The sequence below is a fragment of the Arthrobotrys flagrans genome, assembly GCF_004000055.1.
Source record: "Arthrobotrys flagrans strain CBS H-5679 chromosome Unknown unitig_8, whole genome shotgun sequence".
NCBI classification, from domain to species: Eukaryota; Fungi; Ascomycota; class Orbiliomycetes; order Orbiliales; family Orbiliaceae; genus Arthrobotrys; species Arthrobotrys flagrans.
Genome location: NW_027137553.1, coordinates 1682268 through 1708360, shown reverse-complemented (window position 1 = coordinate 1708360; position 26093 = coordinate 1682268). Strand labels below are relative to the sequence as shown.

The following is a 26093-nucleotide window of genomic DNA, read 5'->3' as shown; positions in this document are numbered from 1 at the left end:
GCAATTGACGGCCTAGTTGATGACCATTCTCATGTAATTGATTTCGTAAACCTCAAAGAACACTCCAGCCTTTCCCTACCCATCACCACATCCCGTGCAGTGGGGGGCTGGTCTGTGTAAGTATCAAAGCTTCTTTTCACCATTGCCACTGGAACGCAGTCCGATTGAAGGTCCATGTGGGGCGTGAATTTCAGAGCAGTATCAATTCCGGCGCACGGAGAATTTCCTAAAAGTTAGGCCTCAAGACAGAGCGCATGCCTCCAAAATCCTCTAATCATCACTCGACGGCAAGATACCAGCGTCCTTCTCGCCAATTGCCCAGGTCTAAAAGGCCGGTTTACTATATTCGTTTGTCATCAATCCGATTTGTCCATTGGTACCATATTTCTTCCATTCATAGCCATCGACACGAGATCCTGTTGACTCGACTGTAGTCGTCTATGCATGTATGATACTGCGCAGCCTCCATTAAATACCTCGTCTGCGTCTGGCTACTTCCCAGCTTGTAACCTCCCCTTTGGACCAATCTTGTCATGACGTTCAATTTAGAATTTCAAAAGTCAACCCGACGAAACTCCGAGGTTTAAGCTAAAAGCAGAGTTGGTCCCGCCTTTTTTCCAGTTCTTGAGTGTGTAATTGCTATTATATTTCTCCTCCCATTTCAATAGCGGTTGGACAAGCTTTCGAATTCCACTGTTTCAAAATACCACATTCTCCAACACACGCGACTCTAGAACTATAGTACTTTCCCCAAGCTCTTCAAGATGACACAAGAAAATGGCGCCGTCGAACGTCCTCTCCTACCGGGTATCTATTCCCCGACAATGACTTTTTTTGATCCAGTAACCGAAGACCTCGATATTCCATCTATCCGTCGCCATGCCGTGCGACTCGCGGAAGCCGGCCTCGCCGGTCTGGTAACCATGGGTTCGAACGGCGAAGCCGTCCACCTCAGCCTTGACGAAAAACGCATTGTTACTCAGGAAACCCGGAAAGCCCTTGACGAGGCTGGTTTCACCCATATCCCTATTATGGTCGGTGCCTCCGAAAACTCAATTCGCGGAACTATCGAATTATGCAAACACTCCAAGGAGTCGGGTGGTGATTACGTCCTTTTGATCCCGCCAAGTTACTATAGATACGCAATGGACGAGCGTGCTATCACAGAGTACTTTTTGGGTGTTGCAGACGGCTCGCCCTTACCGTTGGTGTTGTATAACTACCCCGGTGCCGTGGCGGGAATAGACATGGACTCCGACCTGTTAATCAAACTCGCCGAGCACCCGAACATCGTGGGTACAAAGTTTACATGCGCAAACACCGGAAAGCTGACAAGAGTGGCATTGGCGACGAATGCGGTTACACCTAACTCCAAGGGGTCAGGTTATATGTGTTTCGCGGGTATGGCGGACTTCACGCTCCAGGGTTTGATCACTGGGGCGTCGGGCGTTATTGCTGGTGGAGCCAATGTTGTGCCGAAGTTGTGTGTGCATGTCTATAATCTGTTTAAGGAAGGGAAAATTGACGAGGCGATTAAGATGCAGAAGGTGCTGTCTAAGGGTGATTGGGTGCTAACCAAGGCGGCGATTCCGGGAACTAAGAGTGCTATTCAGAGTTACTTTGGTTATGGCGGATACCCAAGGAAGCCATTAAGGAAGCTAACGGATGAGGAAGCGCAGGCGGTTAAGGATAAGATTGCGGATATGATGGAGATTGAGCTGGGCTTGTAAGTAGTTACATACTTATATATAGTAATGAGACTTTCTTTTCTCCGTGGGAAATTCATCCAGTCCTTCATTGTTTCTTCTACTTGTCTCCTGTGCGCAGAGGAAGTCTTGGGGCTACTTTCAGCCACAAAAACATGTACCATAGAGCTTTATATTCATACCGAGATTAAGCAATTACTAGTAGATACAGTCAAGATCCTCTCCATTTCTTGTCTAGCTCCTAGGGCAGCTAGCCTTGTGATTACCTAACAATTAGCATAAACCCTCTCAGAAATCTTTTGACGGCTCGTCTAAATCAAGTCTCTATGATAAACCCCATCTCATCCCTCCATTCCAAAATCTCATGTTCACTAGCCGTGTAGGAACAAGGGCCTACCAACCGTAGGACCGCAGAAGAATATAAGCTTAATTCAATCGGAGCAGAGTGGATAATGTTATACATGCATGGAGCCGTATTCCCCGTGCTCATGTGTAGCTGCGAGAAGCCATATTTCCCCGCTAATCTTATGTAGATTCTCGAGCAATTGCATTGTTTGAATCTCTTAAGTAGGAAAAGCCAAGAAGGGACCCCAGGTTTTTATAATGAGAAAAAAAGCTCGTCGGCTGACCTTATGCGTTGTGGCTAATAACAAGAGTTTCCAATATATTACGATCGACCACTAACACTGGGTACGTCCCCGGCCGCTAATACTTAGAAGCTTATTATCAATGCTAAGGATTATCGGCCGAGGGAAAAGTAGAGACTAGCAAGTTATTTCGATTGGAATTCAGTTTTATACAGGCGGCGGCTTGGGAAATGTAAAGAAAGTGAAATAGGAAACTTTGAAATATACATATAGTGGAGGGAAAGGAAAGGAAAGAAAAAGTAGCAGGTTTAAGCTAAACGCCGTTGAATGCCCCAAAAAGAAAGATTCTGAAGAATGCAATGAAAAACTTCTACCTAATTATAAAACGGTTCTGAAATGAAGTAATATCAAGAACAACGGGAAAGATTTGACAAAAAATGTGGAATCGAAAATAAATATTTCTCAAACGAGAACCAAGATCACGAATGCTAAGTTGCGGGGGATCTGGATGAAAGGACCTGCTAAATATCGAAGAGAAGAAATCCAAAGAATCAAAGTATTAAAGTGCTGTACCTCAATAAGCCAAGCTACCACAAGGACGAGAACGTTAAGCCTTAGTTTAAACGACTGGGATGGTCGACTTCCTGTTCTTGCGCTTCTTCCACCAGTTGATGACACTCTTCTGTCGTTTAACAAGGCTCGGGAGGGATGAGCTCGAGGGCTGTCGTTCAATGACCTTCGGGGTTCCCTTCGACGGTTGAGTTGAGGAAGTTGGCGTTGTCGGTGCGAAGGTGAATGGTTCGGTTGTGGTGACTGATTTAACTTCTGGCTCTTCTCTGACGGTGGTGCCGTTTAAGGATAGCGCGGGGATAAGGGCCGCGGGGGCGTGAGTAGCAGCAGTGCTAACGTGTGCACTGCATGAACCAGCTATATTGTCGTAGCCTCAAGACGATTGGGAAAGAAGAATTTTCGAATCAGAACATCGCTGTACAAAACTTTCCTTTGCAGAACATAATGAATGTTTATGGTCGCCTACAAGCACATCCTAGCCGCCAGACACCCTCGTTTTCCTCGAGGTAGACTGTTCTCTTTTCGTCAAGACTGACTCGGCCGGCGTGCAAGATTGCACCCGTAGCGGCGGTGTTGGCGAGCGTGGGAAGGCCACGCTTGTCGAGTTCATCCAAAGTAACTTCGCCGGCGTTGAGCTTATTGCAAGCGTCGATAAACTTTTCGAAGGAGACATAGCCTGAATTGAAGTGAGTACAGATTCTTGTATTTACGAGGGAAGAAATTTGAACATACCATAGCCGCTTTGGCCACCGAAATTTCCTTCTTCGTCGGGAGCATATCGCATATAGAAGGGGTTATACCACATCAAGCCGGTGGTTTCGTCATCAGCGACATCATAACCACGCTTGGCCTGGTTAATTCGGATTTCACCTTTGCTTCCAAGGTCTGATTGAGACGAGAGATCAATATTTTGTTCAAACATAGAGAGTATTCGACGACAACTTACAGTGGAAGTACTGGTTGGAATGGACACCAGCCTTCTGCGGGGCAGTCCAGCTGGAGGTGTAGACACCAGTAGCGACCTTGGTTGGGTCGTCCTTCTTAATCCAATCGACCATAAGTGTAATGGTATCCTCGGTTCCAGGAACGCAACCAAGATCAGTAGCACAGCCACGAGAACCGGAGGCTGTGACCTTGTATGGCTTCCATCCAGGGACCATGGATTCGTTGATATCAACGTGGTGGGAGTTCAAGTAGTAACTATATAATCCGCAGATTAGTATTATCGGGTTTTACAGTTGCCAGAAAATTAGATGTACATACGAAATATCAGAGTCTTTTCCAGCCCATGCTTTGAAAGTTTCCAATTGGCTCTTTGGCTGAGACATATAACTGTAAAAGTAGTTGAAGTCACCGAGTTTCTGAGCCTTAGCCCGGGCATCAGAGTAAGCAGGGTCGAATCGCTTGTGATGCTCAACAAAGACGAAGACGCCATATTTTCTCGACTCGCGGATCAAATGTTGGTGTTCCTCAATCGTCTTTGTGGCTGGCTTGGTCAAAAGAACGTGGATTTTTCGCTGGATGGCGTATAGAGCGATGGGGTAGTGGGTAGTATCTGGGGTAAAGATTGTAATCGCATCACCGGGCTTCAGCTGGTCGATAGCAGCCTTGTAGGAATCGGCATCGACGGCATCATCGGCGGGGAAAGACTTGAATGAGACGTCTAAATTGTTGTAAACTTTGGAAATGTTCTTGTCCAAGTGTTCGCCTGCATGAAAAATGATACCAGTTAGTTTTTGCGTTGTTCGTGTGGTATCCTCCCCGCACGGGCCAAGTGTGGGGGACATGGAGGCTCTGGGGGGGTCTCCTGGGGAATGTCTTGCGCTGGGCGACCTACGAATGGCGGGATATTTCTTTCCGTTAACGCCAACCATGGACAATTCACCAACTTTGCCACGACGCCTCAAATCGAACAAGGTCAAGCCAACGACACCGACCTAGAATTGCCGTTCAGTTATCAAATTTGCCCTTCCGGATAATTCATGTTTCGGTCTGATGGGACTTCAAGTTACCTTCTTATCAGAAGTGGAGGCTCCAGTCCCGACAAATCCGGTAGTGTACTCGCCGGTACCGACCTGTTTATCGCAGGAAGAAATAATGTTAGACTAGCTGCATCCTTAAATCTGATATCAAACTCCCAAAGTACGGGCGCATAGTCATACCATCAAGACGTTGACTGGAGAAGCCATTTTGCTGGTGTTTTGCTTGAGAGTGACTTCGCTTCCGAGTTTATGTTTGGACTCGACGTCAATGGGAGATATCTCTTCTGAAGAGAGGGTGCCCGAGGACAATTCGCTCGGGGTGGTGATCGGGGCACGGGTTTGACCGCGGGGAGTTCCAATCAGAGAAAAAGGCGAACCAAGACTGGTGGATTCTGGGGAATGCGATCTTGGCGAAGACGGCGACGACGGGTTGTGTCCTTCGGGATACCCAAGTTAATATTTTAATAACTTATATAAAAAAGTGAATGTAAGGAAAGCCCTTACTATTGCTGATTTCTGCTGGGTGAGAAGTTGTAGAATCGACCGGCGGCATTTTCGAAAAGAAGGAAGAGCGAGAGAGGGTTTACTTAAATGATGGGGAAGCTTCCTATCCTTTAAAAGACCGAGGCACCAAAAAGTACACGAGGTATGGGATCTGACCTTGACGGAGAACAAAAAAAACAAAAAGGTTCTAGTAGGTCGGTGCATCCGGCTTTAATCTGGAGTGGGAACCATCCTGGCCATGGGGTAAACTGTATCCACTGACCAGAAACCTATTCGCTGGCGGGCAATCGGTGGATCGGATGGTGGCATTATTTCTGATGGTTATGCAATTCCTTGAAAATAGTTCCGCCGTCTTGAACGAACGGGTCTTCTGAAGGTCCGGAACGAATGATCCATCCGCAAGATTTCACCAGGGCTATCTGTAGACCCTTGCTGGCATCTATCGATTATTCTTCCAGGTTGCTTTGATATTGCGCGCGTATGGACACACACACAAACACACGCACGCAGACACACGTATTCCAAATTGATATCTAAGTATATCTACTACAGATACATTCAGGCACAGGTACCAGTGCACGGTTAATGGATCTGCTTGTCGAACGGCCCCAAAATCTAGTTGGGGGTATGTAAGCATCTGCTGTAAGGACAGCGGATACCCAGGATGGGGGGCCGGTTAACCAGATAGAGTATGAACAATGGTTTTCCAGCAATGCTCGGATTGGGGGAGGAATAAGGCAGTGGGAACGCGCAAACATGCAGTAAACCTTTCGGCGAAATCTAAACCATCTTTTTCGTTAAATTGTTCCTAACTACTGAGCGCCGCCGTTGTATACTGTGGGCTGTTCACCTTTCTTGTTTTTTTTTTGCCTCTAAGGTTTAAGCAGGCTATGGGGGTTTCGCTGGTGGACACATATTTCCGGGTCACGCTTGCCTTTCTTAATTATCGATTCGGATGGCTTTTTTTCGTTTAAGGCCAGACCAACCCTGGACCGCATGGCTCGCATGAGACAAGAACATGAGGCCAGCATTTGGGGTTCGTTGGTTTTGATGGGGCCCTGCGGACGGAAAATTGAGGGCCGTCGCTCGTAAACAGTTTAGACTTCAAACTTCTCCCTTGCAACGCAGGCGGGTCCACTCTGTGATCCTTGGTAACGTTCAGTTTCGCAATGCATCTGATTTCAATACCCGCTCTCCGCAATTAATTCATGGGATTTGAATTCGACGAGTCTATGCGGTATATACTCCCAAGTAAATTAGTGGAGATTACCTGAAGGTACATATTTTATATGTAGACGAATATCATTCATTATGACGAACCCTGTGGATCCGTATATCTCTAAAATTTAGAGAAAGCAGCACAAAACCTCAACTAAATGTACCGCTGCATGTATCACATATGCACAAGTTGATGCTGCGGCCAGCGAACTATATCGTCACATGATTATATGAGCTCTCGTATTAATTTAAACAGCCGGGAGTGATCCGAATTTTAAAAGTACTTGGTTCGATGTGCTCTTGAGCTCTCCAGACTTATAGACTTAAGAAACGCCTCTGTACTATCACAAAATAAAATCTGCGACTGATAATCATTAGCTAATCTCCAACATAAAGTTGAATTACACAATTCACAGAACATTCTATTGGATACTTATTACTAAATTCGAGTGTTCCGAATAAACTTAATATCGATGTCAACTGGGGCCCCACAGCTTCTAGGCGATTGGCACCGTCGTCGGCTGGGAAAATACAATATTCATGGGAGGCAATTGGTAAGCACCCATACAAACGCCTCTTTCACTTCGAAATACGAATCATCCAACCGAGCCTCTCCTTCGGATGAACTATTTTCCACCTTGCAAATGGCAGGGAAATCTCCAAGACTTTCTTCAGAATTTCAATAGATATTGGAAATGAAGCATTTCCTATATTTTGAGCATTTGTAAAAAATCGCTCATGAAAGATGTCCGCTATCACAGGGTACCAATGGGCGAAATTCCAAACTTGGCGATTTCATTTCTCATTGCTTATTCAGTGGTTGGATTTTGGTAGACGAAAACCTTCAATGTCATAAAATTGTTCGAAGCACATGTATTATATCACACTGCATTATTAACAGCCGTGGGCAAACATGCAACCTCCAGCGTATACCCCAGATTTCGTCAGTTCAAAAAATATTCCGGCTGAATTCGAATATACTTGCTACACCAAACTGTGCATAAACAAAGCCCTTGATTCATTGATATTAAACCAGGTGATCTATCATCCCTTCATCCTAGTACACCATGTATCTCGTCCAACCCCCACGCTGCCATTGAACTTAACCGTTCTTTATGATCCCTCGTAGATTATGTTTGAATCTTAGATAGAATCGTGCCTGGAACACTTACATTTTACCAAACTTGGCCTGCGTTTCCTACATTTGAATCATCTGCTGTTTTTTTTTGTCTTGTATGAAACAATCAAGCTCGGACCAAGTTTTCCCAAAATGTAACGTATGCTGAACCCCCAAGTATCCCGAGACTCTTCGCAGATGACATGGTGTGATTCGGAAACGCTTTTCCCACCACTATAGAACACACGGAGAATCAAGATGGTGGCAGCCGGGCGGGCATGCACTCACCCGCTTCGGATCTCCGAAACCAATCTGATATGGGTAACATCATATTCACGGCAGAATAAGCCGAAGAAATTAATTAAAGAAATCGAGGCTCAGTAAGCGCACGCAAAATCGCGATCGATAAACAGCGAAATCCTCCTACTGGCCAGAATTAAAGATTAAGTTCCTCCCTTGGAATTGACGTTTTCCATCTTGGCGTCCGTCCCATGGCCTGGCTAGTGTAACGTAACTTTTATACCACTTCATAAAAATATCGATATATCATGAGAAGCCACGAGAAAGACATGCTGGCAATGCAAGAAATTCTATAGGTCTGAGAAGAAACCCCGCCGTTATGCAAATTTAAAGGGATAGAATGAAACAAAAGAAAACGCTTTGGAACACCGATGAATGGATGGATATGTATTGCGGAAACGGAAAAGAGATACACCCGGTATGCGTTTATGCCCACTTACCAAGCAATGCCATCAATCCTACAGCGTCGGGAAAACTTCAAGTTAGCCACTGATTCTATGCTTATCCAAAGCCCAAACCAGGAATTTAGAGGTGTTTAATAGATAAGCGAGAGTCTATCTTGACTTACCGGCACCAAGCATCATGAATCCATAAGCCGCGAACAGCCGCCGTCGTTTCCCTCGTCGGACAGGGCGGAACGTCTCGCTAAACAAGAACTCATGCGCCATGAGTTCTATTAACCCGGTATACAGTAGAATACCTGCACTTATAGCATCGAAAATCCCTTGAACTAGAATAGCTCTAGTGCTGTTTGATGTGTACGATTTCCTTGCCGCAAGGCCGATCGCTATGGCTAGAGGCGTCGAAAGACCGTAGGCGATAGCCATGGCGTAAGGTGTTAACTGGCGTGCTTTCGACCACGGTACAACAGCAAGTCGTGTTCCGAGGGCGAGCCCCTCAAAGGTTTGGTGGAAAACAAGGACTATGTAGAGGGTAGTAAAATTTTCGCCGGTGACAGCTAGCGTCAAGCCTATGATCACTGAGTGGAAGATAACACCGAATTCGAAGATGCAGACGGAAATCAATTGAGATGCATAGTCTTCGGAGGCTTCAAGGGCCCTTTCTTCGTCATATTGCTTGTTTCCGGGCCTAGGTGGTGTGCCCTTCGGGATTGCTTCCGATACAGCCTCTGCGCTGTCGCTACCCGATTCTAATGCGCTTCCTTCACCCGACCGTCCTGCCTCAATACTTTGGTGCATTCGCACATGGCCGAGATGGTCCTCCCCGGGGAGGGATACTCGGCGTTTCTTTATCTGTGAATGGGAGTGGGAATTGTGTGAATCACCGTGGTTGTGGCCGCCGCCTGTTATGGCAAGCGTCGCAAAGGAGGTTGCAAGAAGCTCGACGAAGAATAAAAGTGATACCGCCATAAGGGCAATACCTTCTGCCCACGGGTAACCCGTTATGGTGTCATTTAGGCAGGGATTTGTTAGGGCTTCGTTTGCCGGCGCGAGTAACTAGTGTTATCTATCAGTTCAACCGGTCTAAGTACTGGTGGAGCAATTTGGCCCATACATGGATGAAAGCAGTAGCCACAATAACGCCGGATCCAAAATATTTGACGATGAAAAGTATATATTTCTGCCCAGGCAAGCAGGAGGAGTGGTGTGCGAATATGGGAAACATTGCACCTACAATCCAAGATATTAGCCTTCTACATTGTCCAATAGACACACCCCCGTCAATCTCTAGTTTTACCAAACATGGAGCCAGCAAGAATTGCAAAGATTGCAGATATCCTCAATCCACGCATATCCTCTGAGTTTGTATTTTCATCACAGACAATCGTCTGTGTAATTGTGCGAAGCCCTGGGGACGGTATCGGTTCCGCCATTTTGGAATAGAAGTGATATCCCTCCTAGAAGTCCAGTCTATAATTGTCCCAACGCTTGAGTATTCTAGAAAAGGGGCCGTTCGGATTTGGCTGTTCAAGTATCTATTTCGACAAGCGTATATGTATTTATAGCGACTTCGGTGACGGGTTTGTCGATAGCATCGATCGAGTCCAGGGTTGTCGATAGGATGAAATGTAATCTAAGTCACAGATACACATTCCTAAAAACCGGCAGGCATGCGCAAGTCGAAAGGAATGCTAGCCGAGAGGATTTGTTAACCCTTGCGTCGAAGAAAAGCCATAGTGAAAGAAACACTTTAAAGAAAATAAATGCAATCTGTTGTCTAAATGGAACGAGCGTCGCATCTTCAAAATAGTTCGTTGAGCGAACATGTTTTTGGCGTATTTTGGGGGGTCGGATTAAATGTGAACACGGCACGTGGAGGCCCGCTGCGGTCCCGCAGACACCAACGTGACGGGCCGAATGATCAAACCGTTCGGGTCCACTTACCCTCGATATCCAATTGACAGGCCGAAAAATGCAGATGCAATTGCGAGGACGAAAAGGGTGGCGACAATTTGGTAGTGTCTAGGTACTTTCCAGCAGATACTCTCCATGTACGCAGAGGCTTGGGCAGATGAATAAGCCTTTTCTGGTTCGCCGCTGGGCAAGGCAAAACAGCGCGCCATGGGTCCCGCCGCAGGCTGCAACTATGCCAGATTGGAAGGAGGTTCTCGGTACCGATCGAGGAAACCCGGAAGTTGTAGCCAAAAAAGCTGCCGGCGCCCGGCCCTTGCTTATCGATACGCTGCCTCGGTCTGCCGGTGCATATGGTGATGCGATGGAATGTTAAGGAAACGGCGGTTTCCCATCCTGCTACCAATGCCACGCCACTACTATGGTAAATCGCTATTTGGGAAGTCCTGCACAGAGCAGCCTCCGGCGACGTCGAAGAAGCTCTCGAAGGGCGTCGTGCCTTAACCCTGGTCGTGAAGGTTCGATATAAGTTGTAATATTGTTCGTGTTAGCATTTACTCTGCGATTTCGGCAGCCCTGCATAGCCACTCTAATTTCCAGATATCGCGTTATGGGCTGAGATTGCGTTTGAGGCATATCTTGCCGAGGGTTGATAGTATAATGCAATGAAAACATCAAGCATTGAGAAGAGATCCAGAGATAGCCGTGGGAGGCGCATCGTGCCCGGATTCTTGGTTAACAGTTTAGGATTTGACCAGTTGATTCTATGTTGAGTCCGAAGGTTGCACGGACACATTTGTCGTCCTCACCAGATCTTATGGCAGGGGCTGGGCAACATCCGAAAACGAAAATACAACATGCTGTTAAGCCTCAATATTGAGCCTTGATGTCCAGCATACTCGGATCCCTCGCATTAATCATAACTATACCGCCAATAAATGATCACCGGGACCAGCAGTTAGAACTATTCTCATCTTTACTCTAGCCGTAATATATGCATTTGCTAAGTTTGCATTCGCAATTTGGTATTCGCCGTGTCGTTACCTATTTTTTCCTCTTGGATGATCTTGGGTGCGATCTCTGAAATTAAGGACAGGAAATCGAGCCCCCGAACAAACATGATCCATCTATAGAAACACCTCTTGCGAATTCAAATATCTACCATCCCGGTAGAAACTCCGGATGGTGAGTCAAATGCGAAATAACCACATTACCATGATGTGTATCAACTAAAATGTAAAACTGTTGAACGAAGTTCCATAGCATCGTAAGCCTTGTCAAACAGAAAACCCATGAAAAGGATTCAAGAACCCATAATTTAACGCGGAAAGTCGACCGCCGAAAGACCTTTTCTGGAAGGAAAAGGTTTAGCTCAACTGCCTGCCATCTTGATATACCTCGTATAGAGGTGCTCGGAAGGATCTGAAAGAACATTCCATCTGTACGGGCTTCTAACGAGGGTTTTTAAAGCGCGTTCATTATTTCCTTTAAATGTCCCCATGGAAGCTTCTATCAAGAATGTGTGGTTACCAAAACCGATTTGGACGTAGCGTGCGTGGATGAAATCAGCACACAAACGATTTTTGTTATTCAGAAATCCAACCTACAAAGAGTATTAGTAGCTTTTCTGGGAGCGAGATGAAAGAGAAGAAGAAATGTACACACCTCATCATTTGATCTCACAAGGCTGATATGAACGACATCTCGGTGTAGTTGGTATTCCTCGAAAGACGACACGATAAGCCATTTTCGATCTCAGCTTTAAGTACCTCGGTCAGGTGTCCTCGCTGGCTGGAATATGGTGTGAGGAGGCGATGTCTTGTGGAGATATCCCTGCTTTGACCAAGATACAGTACATCCTTCGTATCGCGTGCGCTTCTCCAGAATTGCTTCTTGATCCGCACTCGGCCCTTTTCTCCCTGCTGATGATATTGATCCAGAACCCAAGATCATTAATACCAAATACTCTTTTAATTATTTGGCGATAAAAACCATCCTTCAGCAAGCCATACACTCTGGGATGGTCGCAAAGAATGTAACTCTTCTCCCCTAGTACGTCTTGGGACTGGGGTGCAGTGTTGGTCAAGCACGAAAGCTTTGGGGCCCTAGGATATTCGCGGTACCATATCTTCTGAATAGTCTCGCAGATGGCTGGATGGATCCCTCTCTGTTGTCGAAGTTGATAGAACTGGTTCCACCAAAGGCACAGGAACCTTTTAAGGAAGCTCGGCCGAGTGACTGAATAATCGGTCAAACTAAATGGGAGAAGGTGTCGAGTATCTCCAACCAGTAGAATACGCTCGAGACTTCGGTTGAATCTGGTTATGGGAATCATGGCTTGTGGCTCTGTGGCTCGTCCTGCCTCCCCTATTATTAGCGTCGTCGCGCCGAAGGTTTTAGGGATTTTCAATGCGCTCTCCAAAGCTATAGAGGCAAGGAGTGTATTGTCCCATATCTGTTCTTCAATTAGCTCTTCCACCTTTCCAAGAGGGCCTTCTAGATTTTTTTTCGAGACATTTGGTATAACGGAGAGCTAGCTTGTCGTTGGCATAATCTTCTATCCATGCCTGTCGTTTCGTCTCTAGCTTGAGTTCTGCAATAAGGGCAGTGGCGATTTCGTTCTTCTGCTCAAGTTCCATCCTTGTTGATGGAATCCGACTTTGAAGATAGATCACATCTCCCTGTCGTGACTTTATGTCCACGATTTCTACCACAGCCTTGACTAGTGCATCAAGCGCAATATTCGTTGGTGCACACACTAAGACTCTTGAGCTTGGTTTTGTATCCCCGTCTGCTCTGAATATTATGACCTACCACGCTACTCTTTTTAAATGGACCGGAACACTTGGGTCTGATATGCTACGAAGAAATTGTTTGACATTGTCTCCCATATCCTCGACCGACTGGACGACGAGATTGTTTCGGAAATTGAAATCTTCTACATGCTGCGGAAGAGAAATTACATGGAGGCCATGTTGAACCGGAGTGCCTGCAGCGGAAATATTGAACTCTTGCTCATCACGCAAGCGTAGTTTCTCCTCAGAGTGTCCTGCCCCACTTCATATGGAGCTCTATTTCTCGATCATTTAAGAGGTGGACCCAAGCCCTCCCTTCGAAGTAGCGTTCGATCCGTTTTGTCTGGGTATAATGCTCCCGCTTTAGATATCTCTATATTTTCGTAGGCTGGGAAAAATCTCATCGATTTGTCAAAGATGCGACGTTCATGATCCGGTCGGCGAGCCTCAACTACCTCACGCTTCATGCGCTCGAATAACCCCTCTACTTTGGTTTGATCATGTGAACAAATAGGTATCAGCGTCCAGAATATATCTATTAAAGAATTAAGCAATGCTCACAGCTGAATTGAGGGCTTTACCAAAGTAGAAATCCAGCATACTCGCCTTATTTAAGGCAGAAAGGGCTTTTACTACGTCGTTGTTCTTATTCAAGCCCCGCGCTATCGTTAGTTCGGTAAGCTCAGGATCACCGACTAAGGAGAGGACACTCCCATCGTCAGACCCAGTGAGATCCGATTTCAGAATCGACTCCTTAGTGATTCAAAGGAAACGGAGAATTTCTTCCCTTTCTCGAAAGGTTGAATTGAGACGTATTTTTTATAACCATCATAAAACCTGAGAATCAATTTGAGCGTATCTGATCGAAACCCCTGGCTATCCGTTGCTAGGAAGGGAACTGGGAATGAAAGTTTGGTCGACTTTTTCTTTTTGTCAGGTTGCCCGAGGCCGGAGGCCTCGACTTGTTGTTAGTCTTCGGTTTCTTGGGATGGTTCTCGTGACGTATCTGGGGCAGGAGGAGTGTAGGTTGAGGAGGGAGGATCATGGTGAAGGGTGGTGATGATGATGTGACGTGCTTAAATTCTATAGGGCAGATTCAGACTTCTATACAGCATCGAGATCTAGACCATATCACGGTCTCCGAACATCCCCCTCCTTTGCTCAAAGAATAGAACTCTGTAGTAGCAGCTCATTTTACATTCAATCTACTTAACATTTGTCCTATTGTCCTCGAAATATAACCGCCTTAAAGCCATAGTTGGTTGCGGTATGGTCCCGAACAATACCGTTACCTACCAGACTACTTAAGCATGTTATACCTAGGTCTGTACTTAGCAAGTACCCTCCGCCTCGAGAGCGCCCGGGTTCGAGGCTGGTAAGTACCCGTGGTAGCAGGTCCGGGTCTAGTTCACAAACCAAGTACCGAGACATCGAACCACTACAGACTTATATAATTCAGAATATACCAGCCATGTCAAACTGTGTCCAACTACTTCCCTCGTAATTAAAGATATTCCGACAGGGGTTTAAATATTTTTTATTTTTTTTCGCAGGACTCGAAAGAACTGAGTCCAGCCGTTATATAAAACAAGCGGCGTCTGGCCTCGAGACTAATGCAACAGACAACCAACCTTAATTCAACACACATCTCCTCCAAGACTGTGTGGTATTTTGCCTCGTAGCTTCCCACGAAATTGGCGGGCGTTCCCGCAGAACAAACGATGAAGGATGGCCAGCCGTTTGCCTATATTTGACCGGCTGTTCACAACCGAGCGGTCGTATCCAGATGCACAAAAGAATCCTAACCAGGTTTATAGCCAAAAACCCTCATATTCAAAGAGTGGATACATGCGTCTTTATGCATGCTATTTTCTTCGTTGCAGTAATTCGCAAAATGTGACTAGCAAAGGTAATAATAACGTTGAATTCTTAGTTTTCTCGATGCTAATACAACAGAATTCTGAAGACCGAAGAGAAACACCGTTTGCACAAGTCATGCCACTAACTAGGCCTACACAGGCTTCGCAGACGCTAGTCTGGGGCATCCCCACAAAAGGGCTCCGTGACTTTCAGCTGCAGGATCTTCTGCCCCACAAGTTGATTAGTCTGACCGAATTTCTGGCCGAGTCGACTGACAAGACGGATGTCACTTCGGGGAGGCTGTGGCTTAGTTCCGCGTGACAGTACCCTGTCATATCCGTGCTTTCGAATGTTCTTCGACGAATGGTGTAAGAAAGGACGCCATGCAACTGCCCAGAACAACACAGGGTAGCTGTAGGCTATTCTGGAGTGCAGGACCCATCACGAATGATATCGGGGTCGACCCATACGTAACATGTAACCGGCCAACAGCGTGTTTTCTGCGACCCAAAAGTAAGCGGCCCGAGCGAAACGAGACCACACACCACCCCCCAATTTTAAATAAAAAAAACCTCGAAAAATTTATTGACCACCTGAGGAGCTTAATTACCCGTTCGTGAACTATGCCTCCTTCCCACTTCTTTCATGTCCGCTTAAAGTGAATCATGACAAGTCTCTTCATTGCGACAACAACTGGATTCGAAAGGGGAGGGAGGCTGTCTTTTGGAACTCTAACATCGTTAGCTTCGTCCGTCCGGCGGACAAGAATGAATCAGCTAGAATGGCGGATGCAGAAGCATCAGCGATGCTCCCGGACAGCGGAGAGGACCAAGGCTTGACCAATTCCCAACCCGTAGACCACGATAGCCCTCACTCGGACACTGGAGATCGCGAAGCCGGTATCACTTCGCCCCAAGATAAGGTTAGGAAGAAGCGAACGAGGTTGCGCCAGGCTTGCGATGCTTGCCGGTTGAGAAAGGTTCGATGCGACGAAGGGAATCCTCCATGCAAGCCTTGTCAGGCTCAAGGCTTGCTTTGCGCGTATACTCGGGCTCGGAAGAAACCAGGACCTCCGGTCAGGTAACTATAAAAATCTTGATCGCGATATTTTGCTTTGCGTTGTATATGCTGATATCCCAAAAGGCGAACGAAAGATCTCCCGAGAGCGCATCCGGAACAAAATGGATTGGAACCATCGCCGATGCAGATTTCCGATGTCACAAGTGCGCCTATACAGGTCTCAACTCCTACGACCACCACTAGGCTGGTATCGCTACCGCCAGGATCCGATCAGTCTGAGGGCGTGCACCGAGCTCACAGAACCTCATCCAATGCTACCGTCTTTTCGCCGTCAGTGGGACAGTTTACTGATGCCGGAACTTCGAGTTCCAGCGGCTTTTTCAGCGCCCTGTCTCCAGTGGTTACGAGCTCTGGTTCCTTTCCAGCATTACCGGCCTACCGCATGGATATCACAACAGACCTTCTTCTCCCTAGAGATGTTCTGAGGCTGTTGCTTAAGGATTTCTTCTATTACATCTACCCGCTCAATCCAATTGTTCACGAGCCTTCTTTCACCTCGGATTTCAACGCAAGACGAGACAAATCCGATCCTATGTTTTTATCGTTGATATTTGCAATGTGCACTGTCACAATCATATCATTCCCAAGGAAGCTTCAGTCATACTGCCAAGGACGGTACTATAATACTGCTATCCAGATGGCGGAACGTGCACATCGACTCGCCTTACTTGCTCGACCTGTGGATTATCTGGAAAGGCTGGACGTAACTTTACTGTCGTCTCTATATCTGCTATCCCTGAGCGCCTGGTATTCAAATAATACAAACAGAGGCTCTTTCTACTTCGCGGAGTTGTCGTTGGCATTGACTATCCTGGAAAGGTCCTCTCCATCTAGCCAGTTTAACAATCCAGATTTCTCCCACGGCTTCATGTCATCCAACAACTTAATTACCATGGAGCTCAGGAAACGTGTTTTTTGGATCACCGTCGTTGGAGAGATATCCCGATACTCCATGGAAGGAAAAATCAACTTGCCTTTATTCCTCAAGTATAGCTCCGCGGATCTGGACCAGTTATATCTGGATACCGTCCCAGCGGAGATCGATGATGCATTTATCACACCGACTACCTTCAATTTCGCCGCCGCCCGGATGGAGACTAAGATAAGCCACATGGTAGGCTTCAACGCTTGCTCCAAGATACATCTTATCTACGCCAAATACGTGGCAACATGCCACAATGATGAAACCGGTGTCTGGAGGTCAGCAGACCCGGAGATGAAGCGGAGAGTCCTAAAAACTTTCCTCAAGGATATGAAGACAGCCCTGGATTGGCTCCCCCCTGACCTCAAGCTAGATATGAGAATGGCAGAGGCCAATGCCGGTACCGATGCGGATGGGCTCCCGCTAGAAATGGTCCCTTGGCCAGCGAACGCAACCACAGATGGTGATATTTACGTCAGTATGCAAGCATTCCTGGGAAGGAAAACTTTATACCAGGCAGCGGCCGAACTTCCAGACGGCATCAACATCCCCGACCCGGACCGTCATGAAATTTCCTACGAAGTGCAAAAGGCGAATCTCTACGTTACCCAGTTATATCTCTTCTCAATATTCCTATCCGACTACTCGCGCGTTTTAGCAGATCTATCACCCGGATCTGGTAAAATTAAACTCGTTAATCCTAACGAAGAAATCGACGTTACTCACGATACAGATTATATCTGTCGTGCAATGCTCGTTGTCATGAGATGCATTAAGTTTGAGCATTTGGAGCCGAACGGCCAAAGCATCGTATGTAGTTTCCACTCCCAAGTTTCCGCTAAACCTTCGTGCTGACGCCCCCTATACAGATTGCCAAAATCAGAATAATTGCGGCATCACTTCTTAACGACATTCGAAACGACATTAGCTACGGCCAACAACCTTCGACCCCATCCTCGACGTCGTCATTCGCAAACAAGGCTAGAACGGAAGCCTATCTTGTGGCATTTCTTGAATTGTTATCAAAACTTGCCGGCGAAAATAATGCCGAAGATCGGGGTTGGCTGCAAGGGCTTAGAAATGAAGCTAATGCCACTGCTTAAAATACTTATACTAACAAAAACATCTGGACGGGAAAAGTTAAAATCTTACAACATATACCTTATCATTCTTTGCGTAATAACTATCCTTTTATTGTTTTTCTGTTTTGATTGGAAGCCTTTTTGTTATTTTGATGCACTTATACCTGTGGAGGGCGTTCCGTGTACAGTAAATGTGGCCACGAGTTTAATGATACTAATCCGGTGCTTTGGTTTCAATACAAAAATGTTGTATTGCATGGTATTAATCCATAATCGATTCTAGGCAAAGTAGTATACTAGTAGCATTTAGTTTACAAGATAAATGCTGGGCTTTTACACTCAAACCCATAAATATTTAAATAACCCCGACAATTTAGATCCACGACCACGCAGCCTTAATAGTAATTTTCCCGGCGGGCTTCAACCCGTCCTGGACGGAGCTTGTACCAATTAAAACCTCGTAATCCCCTGCTTCAATTACCCATTTTTTAACTTCTACACTCCAAATACCGAGACTCTTGTCATCGACGGTAATATTTGCAGCAGCAGTTTCGCCAGCCCCCAGGTGAACTTTCTTGAATCCCTTTAGCTCCTTCACCGGACGCTTGATTGACGATGCTAATGCGGGGCGCTTGACATACAGCTGAACAACTTCAGCACCTGCAACATCACTAGTATTAACAACATCAACGGTTGCTGTGAAGCTTTGTCCCTCAGTCAACTCGGCGACTGACAATGAAGGCTCTCCAGTAGAGAATGTCGAGTATGAGAGACCATAACCAAATGGGAACCGAGTTTGAACATTCTCGGTATCATAATACCGATACCCGACCATCAACTTCTCGGTGTATTCCACCTTTTGATCTCTCCCCGGGAAATAAGGGTAGGACGGGTTATCTTGTACTTTGATTGGGAATGTAAGTGGCAGCTTGCCCGAAGGATTCTGCTTTCCGAGCAGAACATCCGCAATCACGTTACCGGCTTCTTGGCCAGCATACCATGCCTGCACGATAGCCTTGACATTAGGATTCTCGGCCCATGGCATGTCGACTGGAGCACCACTTTGGTTAACGACAATAACATTCTGGTTGACCTTTGCGATTTCTTCGATCAAGTCATCTTGGTTATTTGGGAGCTTCGTGTCGGATCTATCGTAACTCTCCGATTCCCACTCATTGTTCAAGCCAACGACGATAACGACTGCATCTGAGTCCTTGACAGCTTCCACAGCCTGTGCGATCAAGGCCGCATTGTCGTAGACGGGTGCGACTCCAAGTCGAATTCCCAAAGCGCCGATTTCCTCCATTGGTGGATCCCGTGGCGAATCCTTGGGCCACAAAGAGGAATTATGGACGAGAATTGGATACCATTCTCCCTTCTTCAACTCGATGGTTTTGACAACTTCTTCAGACCCAACATTCATCATAAGGTTCCCTCGTTCCTTGAAATCCCAGTTATCGATGAGGAGTTCTCCATTTAGATAAAGTTTAGCAGCAGTGATAGTACTCAAGCTGATGTTATATTTCCCATCTTCCGGAACGGATATCTGACCACTAAACTTGACGGAGAACTCTTCCAAAGGGGAAATAGAGGTCGGTCGAGAGTCCCAGAGGAAAGCGTTAGAAGTTTTGAAGACAGTCGTTGAGACGGGCTCGCCAGTGGCTTCGTAGCCGTGGAACCATTCCAAGAACAGGCCCGCCTCTGAGCCAGGGCCGCCGACTCTACAAAGTCCACCTTCGATGTCGATAATCGGAACCCAACGATCTAACCCAATTCAGTCAGTAAAATATATTGAATTATAGATATAGACTCGGGAGAACACCTACCGATATTACAGCCCTGTGCCCACGGAACCTCAATATCGCCATTTATTTCCTTGATAGCGTTAACGAAAGTTTCGTATGGCTGGGTCAAATAATTTGGCTCCAAGCTGGCAGAACCACCTCCTCCTGCTACTGTCGCCTTCGCATTAGGTCCAATAAAAGCAACCTTCTTGAGCGAACCAGGCTGCAGCGGCAGGGCCTTCCCTTCGTTCTTTAGCAATACGGTACCCTCGCCACCAACCCTTCGAATCAGGTTTCCGGTTTCTGGATCATTCCTCGAGTATTCCGGCGCCTCAGGCGTCATGTCCTTCCACTTTCCAACCTTGGCGATCAACGTCAGAATCCTTCGCGCGGAATCATCTATCGCCTTTCTAACAGTCTCATCTTTCTCTGCCGCTTCCACAAATTTCTCAACTGGTCTCTTTCTCGCTGGTCCTGGCATTTCAAGGTCCAACCCAGCGAGCACCGACTCGACCATCGAGTTGCATCCAAACCAATCCGACATCACCAATCCTTCATAATTCCACTCCCCTCTCAGCACCTGCTTAAGAGTGAATGGGTGCGAGTCGCAATGAACACCGTTGATAATATTATAAGCAGTCATAACCGCCCATGGTCTTCCTTCCCTCATAGCAATTTCAAACGGCTTAAGGTAAATCTCCCTCAAAGTCGTCTCGTCTATCGTTTCATCAACATAGAGACGCCAAGTTTCTTGCTCATTGGCAGCATAATGCTTCATCGTTGCAGCGACGCCTCTCGATTGAACACCGCGGATATAACCGGATGCCATTTTTCCGGATAGCAATGGGTCTTCGCTATAAGACTCGAAGTTCCTGCCGCCGAGTGGCGATCTATGGCAGCATGCGGTAGGTGCAAGCAGGACAGATGCAGATTTCGCCTTGACTTCTTCACCGAGAAGCTCTCCGGTTTCATAAGCTAAGTCTGGGTTGAAAGTAGCACCCATCAAGATTCCGGATGGGAAGAAAGCGGCTTTCTGACCACCAACGAAGGTGTCTCCTCTCGCACCGCTTGGGCCATCTAAATAGATAGGTAATTAATGAACTGCTATTGATAAGATAAAAGAATAGCGGGCGAACATACCTGACACTTTGATAGAAGGAACCTGCTTCTCGGGCACAGGAACCGTCCTCCAAAAGTCTTTGCCAGCAAGAAGAGAGACCTTCTCTTCCAGCGTAAGCTGAGCCAAAGTTTCCTCGATCTCCTTCAACGTAGTAGTGTCCATTTTATATGCGTACTCCAAGTTTAGCCTTGAAATATAGAATGGTATATAGAATATTAGGTATCAAAACTTATGTCGACTCGTTTTGTTGGAAACTATGTCCGCAATCCAAATCTCGAGGAGGCCGGAATCATCTCTTTATATACACGTTCCCATCCGCGCCCTCCCCACTATAGCCCATCACCCTCCTTCTCGGAAGAATTCAAATCTGGGCTGAGGAAGACCTCACACGAAAATGAGACCGTCGTAGTTAACTAGTTTTACCGCCCGTATGCGTATGCATATACGTTTGTGTGGCTCTCCAAGCCCTAGCAATTGCGAAGCAGAAAGCTCTTACGGCATCAACCCGAACTGTGGAGAGACATAAACCTTAGCTACAAGGGTGGCCTTTTGTGGGGTAAAACAGGTACCATTGGCAAGAATGTGGTAGTATATCATGGATAGATTGGTCGGTGTCTTAATGCGCAAGCCTGTATATGCTATGGGTGATCGCGGAACGTCGCTTTTTTCCCATGGTTCATCGCTTTCACAAGTGACCTGCTTCCGGATCCGAGAGTACATGCCGGATATTATCGCCTTGATACAGCACCTGCATTAACGTCGAAGGAGCTCAAAATATGGTTCACATGGAGTTTTATAGCCAGGAATTTAGCCGAAGTCTCTCCGCAACAGACCTACCACCGAAAAAAATGACACAAAAACAACACTATCATTTGTAATCTGCTGTAGACTTAACGTTATAACCACAGCCGGAATGGATTTAAGCCTCCCCGATTATTCAGCAGTTCAATCCAAGTCGAGCTTTCGACAATTATTAAAGCCGAAATAAGGATATACGATTATCCCCCATAATGCACACATCAAAAACTGCCTTGAAGTCTATTACTTTTATACATATAGTTATACAGGGAACTATCACTCAGCCAACCCCAAATGGGTAAAATCTCTTGCCGCCAGCGCCCCTTACACCCTACCTATATCCAAACTTACGGCTGGCATTGAGAGTAGTAAGCGTTCGTCGATACACAATTTCCTGAGGCACATGTAGTTGGGCCCGTCCAACCAAGTCCGCCACACTATGAGCCGAAGGTTAGCTATGCTGCTACGCAACACGATGTCTATACGATTATAAAGGATCCAACTTACCTGACCCCAAAGAGGTGCACCTGTTCCCGATGACCCAGTAGTTGTGGTGGATGAGGTGGTGGTAGCACGGGTGGTGGAAGCCGTCGTGGTGGTGGTAGCGACTCTGGTAGTTGAAGAAGGGGTGGTAGTCCTCGCAGTTGTAGATATAGTTGTGGTTGTGGTTGTAGTTCGAAGGGTGGTACCGGTAGTGCTCGAAGCTGGGCTGCCGCCACCGCTATAGACGGTTGGTCCTGGAAGTGGGTAGCTACTGAAGGACCTGTAGAGATCCCAGTAGATACCAGGATCGGTTGGGCTGTATGCTCCTGGGAGGAGAACACCGGAAGGCTGGGCCGTGCCGCTACCAGTGACGTTGACTTGGGAATTGTTAGCAATCTGGGCATCTGAGTACAAATATTTTTATAGACCAAGACGTACTTTGATAACAGGTAATATAAAATTGTGCTCCATTTGTCTGGAAAGCAGCATGGAGAGCGATAACCTCGGCGCGGACGAGGTAGTTACCAGGCGCCAAGCCGGATGGAATAACGACATCGACTTTACCGCAGCTATTGAGAAACCATATATGTTAGCTTGTTTCCCTTTGATATAATTCTCAGTCATCCCAAAGTCAACATACTTATCGTTCATCCTGTCAGTTGCCCAGTATCCGGCATTATATCCAGAAATCAAACCCTCCGCATATACCTTAAACCAGGGTCCAGAGCCATCAGCGGTGGTGGCATCTGTAACTTTTTGCTATTCTTGGATTAGTACGTGCCTCACATACTCCGCACTCAGCGAATCCAGCTTAAATAACTTACCATATATACTTGAACCGGTCCATGATGTCCGCCTCCAATGGCCTCAACATCACAGCTCCGATCTGCATCAGAGTACGTAGGATGCATCTCAACGGTGATAGTACCACCAGCCGGGACCGAGCAAACCCCGGAAACACCAGTAGAACCTCCAACATTACACCTGATGTCGTCCGAGCTGACTAGGGTGACCGGGAAGTTTGCAGATGGGCCTTGAGGCAATCGAATACACGATGTTCCTTGATCGACACCGTTCACAGCCAACTATTCACATATTGTTTAGCTACTGTTCCACAGATTGCTAGATAATCTCCAGCCCTCCTAAAAAGAATCAGGTCTATATTGGTGAGGTTTGTGTTACCTTCTGGAAGATAGCGTGTGCAGAGGCTCCTGCGACTGAGGCAGCGGCAATGGCAAAACCTGTTGCCTTCATTTTGGAAATACGTAATATAAGTGCGTGTATTAAAATTTAACAGTACAAGCTTTCGGATAAGGAGATGAGGAAGCGACGCTGTCCTTCCTTGCAAATAATGATCTCTGGTGTCTTCCCGCTGGATATCCTCCCGATATATTTTCATAGTACGTTGGGAATCCATTCACTTTATACTAATCTCCATCCCCATACACTCAAAATCCAATGGCATGATGTAACCCGTGATCTTTGAATCTCAACAGGGCAAATCTCGTTTCACCGGAACAAAACGACAACGATCCGATAAAGATCACAAACGCCAGTACACATTAAAAGAAATGTCCGATTCCCACGTCCTTTTTTTCCGCGATTTAAGCTTACAGGACCCAAAGACAGGAGAGAATGCATTCAGCCGACATGGATACTCCAACAGGAACCTGCATAAATCTTGTTCAGATGGTCTGATCTTTGGTAAGTGTCTGTATGGGTGTTAAACTGGTGACGGTTTCCGCTATTTAGCCGGTGCAGCGTTCCATGGTCCAGGGCTTGGGTTTGTTGTATCTTTGGAATAGGTGTTCTATGTAGACAAACTTGGGTGTATCGTTTCGAATTAATTAAATTTAACCCTGGCCCGGAGGCATTCGGGCACGTATTTCTGCATCTGGCGGATTGATGATACATTGCTAATCTCTCGAACATGAACGAGCGCTCCCTTCATATATTATATATAGTGTGATACAGCCATTCTTCATGATTTCAGGCAGGACTCTCAGGTCTTATAGACGTTGTAAAAAAAATTAAAAAAATTAAAAAAAATTAAAAAAATTAAAAAAATTAAAAAAAATTACACTTCCTCGTGTGCGCGATCATCTTAGGACCGGAGTCTAGACAGACACTAAAGCGAGGCTTGAGACAAGCAACTCGGTGAAAATCTTGTGAACTCTTAGCGACGGTAAAGGTTATGATATCCTTAAGCCACCCGACCACCCCAGGATCACAACAGGCTCCAGCTTCAATGGATGCAGGATCGGAAAAATAGATAATAGCCGAGATGCTCGACCTAAAACAAAACTGTCATCATAAAACAATAAACGCCATGCATACCACTTCAAGTAATTTTACAATATCCATGCAGCGAACAAACGCGATCAAAAGAGAGATGTTGTATGCGGAAGCGAATGTACCACCCTTCGGGACGAGCTAGGTCCTGTTTAAGTGTTCACCCCTAAGAAAGGAGTATCTCAACAACCAACACAGTTCCCGTCGTAGTTTCATAGATGCCCATATAATTCATCCTCCTCATGCTAACTTCCTCGATACGAATATCAATCGGGCCTTTTTGGACCGGAGGGGGGACAATAGGTGCCACCGGAACGGTCTCTACCGTTGGCTGCGAAGACGACCTCCCCCAACCCCATTTTGACTTCTTCTGGGGCGGAGGCGACACTGGTTGAGGGACGACTGGTGGTGGAGGCGGTGGTGGGTCAGGAAGCTGCAGACGAGCCTTTAGCTGCTTTTTTAGTTCATCGATAACCTGTTTCTGCGTCAAGAACTGGGCGGTATTGCCAACGCCCTGGAGCCTAACGAGTTTCATATAGCTGAATAGAGAGATGTTAGAGATTGAAAGACTGATGATTTGGTCATCGGGTGGTGCTATCGATGCACCGGTGTCGTAGTCACTCGAATACGGTTCCCTTTGGTTTTGGAGGGTAGCACTATTGGACGGGACCAGAACGAAGGCGCCATTATAAATACCAGACGTAGCTTGGCCTTCTACAAGAGGTAGAATATGCTCCATAAGCAAGTTCGTAAGTCTGTCTTCTACGGCCAAGGCAATTTTCTGCTGGATCGTTAATGGTTCAGTCTGGACCTTCCCAATACCAAGGGAGCCGCCGTACGTCACGGAGCTCCTTGATGGTGCTACGGATTCATATGTGGGGGGTCTTGCGTCTGGAAAAACAGACTGCGAAGAGCCTCCGGTCGCTTCTGGAGAGCTGGTCGACGGATTTCTTGACATGAGTCTAAATTTCAAGTATTCCGGAATAGGGACTTCCAGAAGCCGGAAGACTTTGAGAAGGTTGTCCAGTTTGCCTTCATCGCTATCGTCCAGCTTTCCAGTTTTTAAATATTCGATTAATGCATTAAAATCCTACAAACAACAGTTCTTGTTTAGTCAAGGCCACGAATATAAGTATCTGAAACAGTCTAGGAAAACATACTTCAAGAGGGCAGTCGATGGTTGCAGTCTCGCCTGGGAGACTGTAACTAGCGATATCAGCGAGTTTGCTGTATGGACATTTATCTAGTATTATGTCTTCGGAGAAGGTAACTGGTGTCCCTTGAACTAGAAAGGTAACCATCCTTGCAGGATATGGTGATGAGAGAGTATCCTCCATCGGTGTTGTTGTCGTTGTCGGACTCCGGACGTCGGAATATAATTATAGCTTCGGGAGAGTCTTAGAGGTAATATCCAACGATGACTCCCAGAGACGTACCGGTAATCGCCTAACTCAGATGTCTAAAGGAGACTCGAGTTCGGGATGTTGTGCGAGGGACTGGGGCTTTGGTAAGATTCAAAAAGACCAAAGAAACTATCGGTGTTTGAGACTCTGAAGCTCCGATGCAAAGGGCCATGTGACT

At 46.5% G+C, this 26093-nt stretch overlaps 8 protein-coding genes across 8 annotated transcripts; 2 read left to right on the top strand and 6 right to left on the bottom strand.

The window, feature by feature from the left end:
- Positions 1–764: 764 nt before the first annotated feature.
- Positions 765–1730, top strand: DFL_006998 (uncharacterized protein; the record flags this gene model as incomplete). The annotated part of the gene is made up of 1 exon (XM_067636510.1): positions 765–1730. The coding sequence occupies one exon, from the start codon at positions 765–767 to the stop codon at positions 1728–1730; it is 966 nt and encodes a 321-aa protein (XP_067488120.1).
- A 1182-nt stretch (positions 1731–2912) lies between these two features.
- On the bottom strand, positions 2913–5398 carry DFL_006997 (uncharacterized protein; the record flags this gene model as incomplete). The annotated part of the gene is made up of 9 exons (XM_067636509.1): positions 2913–3220; positions 3330–3539; positions 3596–3748; positions 3810–4063; positions 4127–4571; positions 4701–4800; positions 4876–4938; positions 5026–5282; positions 5350–5398. The coding sequence occupies 9 exons, from the start codon at positions 5396–5398 to the stop codon at positions 2913–2915; spliced, it is 1839 nt and encodes a 612-aa protein (XP_067488119.1).
- Positions 5399–8538: 3140 nt separating this feature from the next.
- DFL_006996 (uncharacterized protein) lies at positions 8539–9818 on the bottom strand (the record flags this gene model as incomplete). The annotated part of the gene is made up of 3 exons (XM_067636508.1): positions 8539–9441; positions 9500–9615; positions 9683–9818. The coding sequence occupies 3 exons, from the start codon at positions 9816–9818 to the stop codon at positions 8539–8541; spliced, it is 1155 nt and encodes a 384-aa protein (XP_067488118.1).
- A 221-nt stretch (positions 9819–10039) lies between these two features.
- DFL_006995 (uncharacterized protein) lies at positions 10040–10508 on the bottom strand (the record flags this gene model as incomplete). The annotated part of the gene is made up of 2 exons (XM_067636507.1): positions 10040–10076; positions 10330–10508. 2 exons carry the CDS (start codon positions 10506–10508, stop codon positions 10040–10042), a joined length of 216 nt encoding a protein of 71 aa, XP_067488117.1.
- A 5224-nt stretch (positions 10509–15732) lies between these two features.
- On the top strand, positions 15733–18056 carry DFL_006994 (uncharacterized protein; the record flags this gene model as incomplete). Its single annotated transcript, XM_067636506.1, has 3 exons — positions 15733–16031; positions 16095–17763; positions 17823–18056. The coding sequence occupies 3 exons, from the start codon at positions 15733–15735 to the stop codon at positions 18054–18056; spliced, it is 2202 nt and encodes a 733-aa protein (XP_067488116.1).
- Positions 18057–18408: 352 nt separating this feature from the next.
- DFL_006993 (uncharacterized protein) lies at positions 18409–21101 on the bottom strand (the record flags this gene model as incomplete). Its single annotated transcript, XM_067636505.1, has 3 exons — positions 18409–19799; positions 19862–20896; positions 20960–21101. 3 exons carry the CDS (start codon positions 21099–21101, stop codon positions 18409–18411), a joined length of 2568 nt encoding a protein of 855 aa, XP_067488115.1.
- Positions 21102–22084: 983 nt separating this feature from the next.
- DFL_006992 (uncharacterized protein) lies at positions 22085–23474 on the bottom strand (the record flags this gene model as incomplete). Its single annotated transcript, XM_067636504.1, has 6 exons — positions 22085–22174; positions 22245–22597; positions 22659–22789; positions 22861–22979; positions 23045–23305; positions 23403–23474. The coding sequence occupies 6 exons, from the start codon at positions 23472–23474 to the stop codon at positions 22085–22087; spliced, it is 1026 nt and encodes a 341-aa protein (XP_067488114.1).
- Positions 23475–24678: 1204 nt separating this feature from the next.
- Positions 24679–25813, bottom strand: DFL_006991 (uncharacterized protein; the record flags this gene model as incomplete). Its single annotated transcript, XM_067636503.1, has 2 exons — positions 24679–25602; positions 25673–25813. The coding sequence occupies 2 exons, from the start codon at positions 25811–25813 to the stop codon at positions 24679–24681; spliced, it is 1065 nt and encodes a 354-aa protein (XP_067488113.1).
- Positions 25814–26093: the final 280 nt, after the last annotated feature.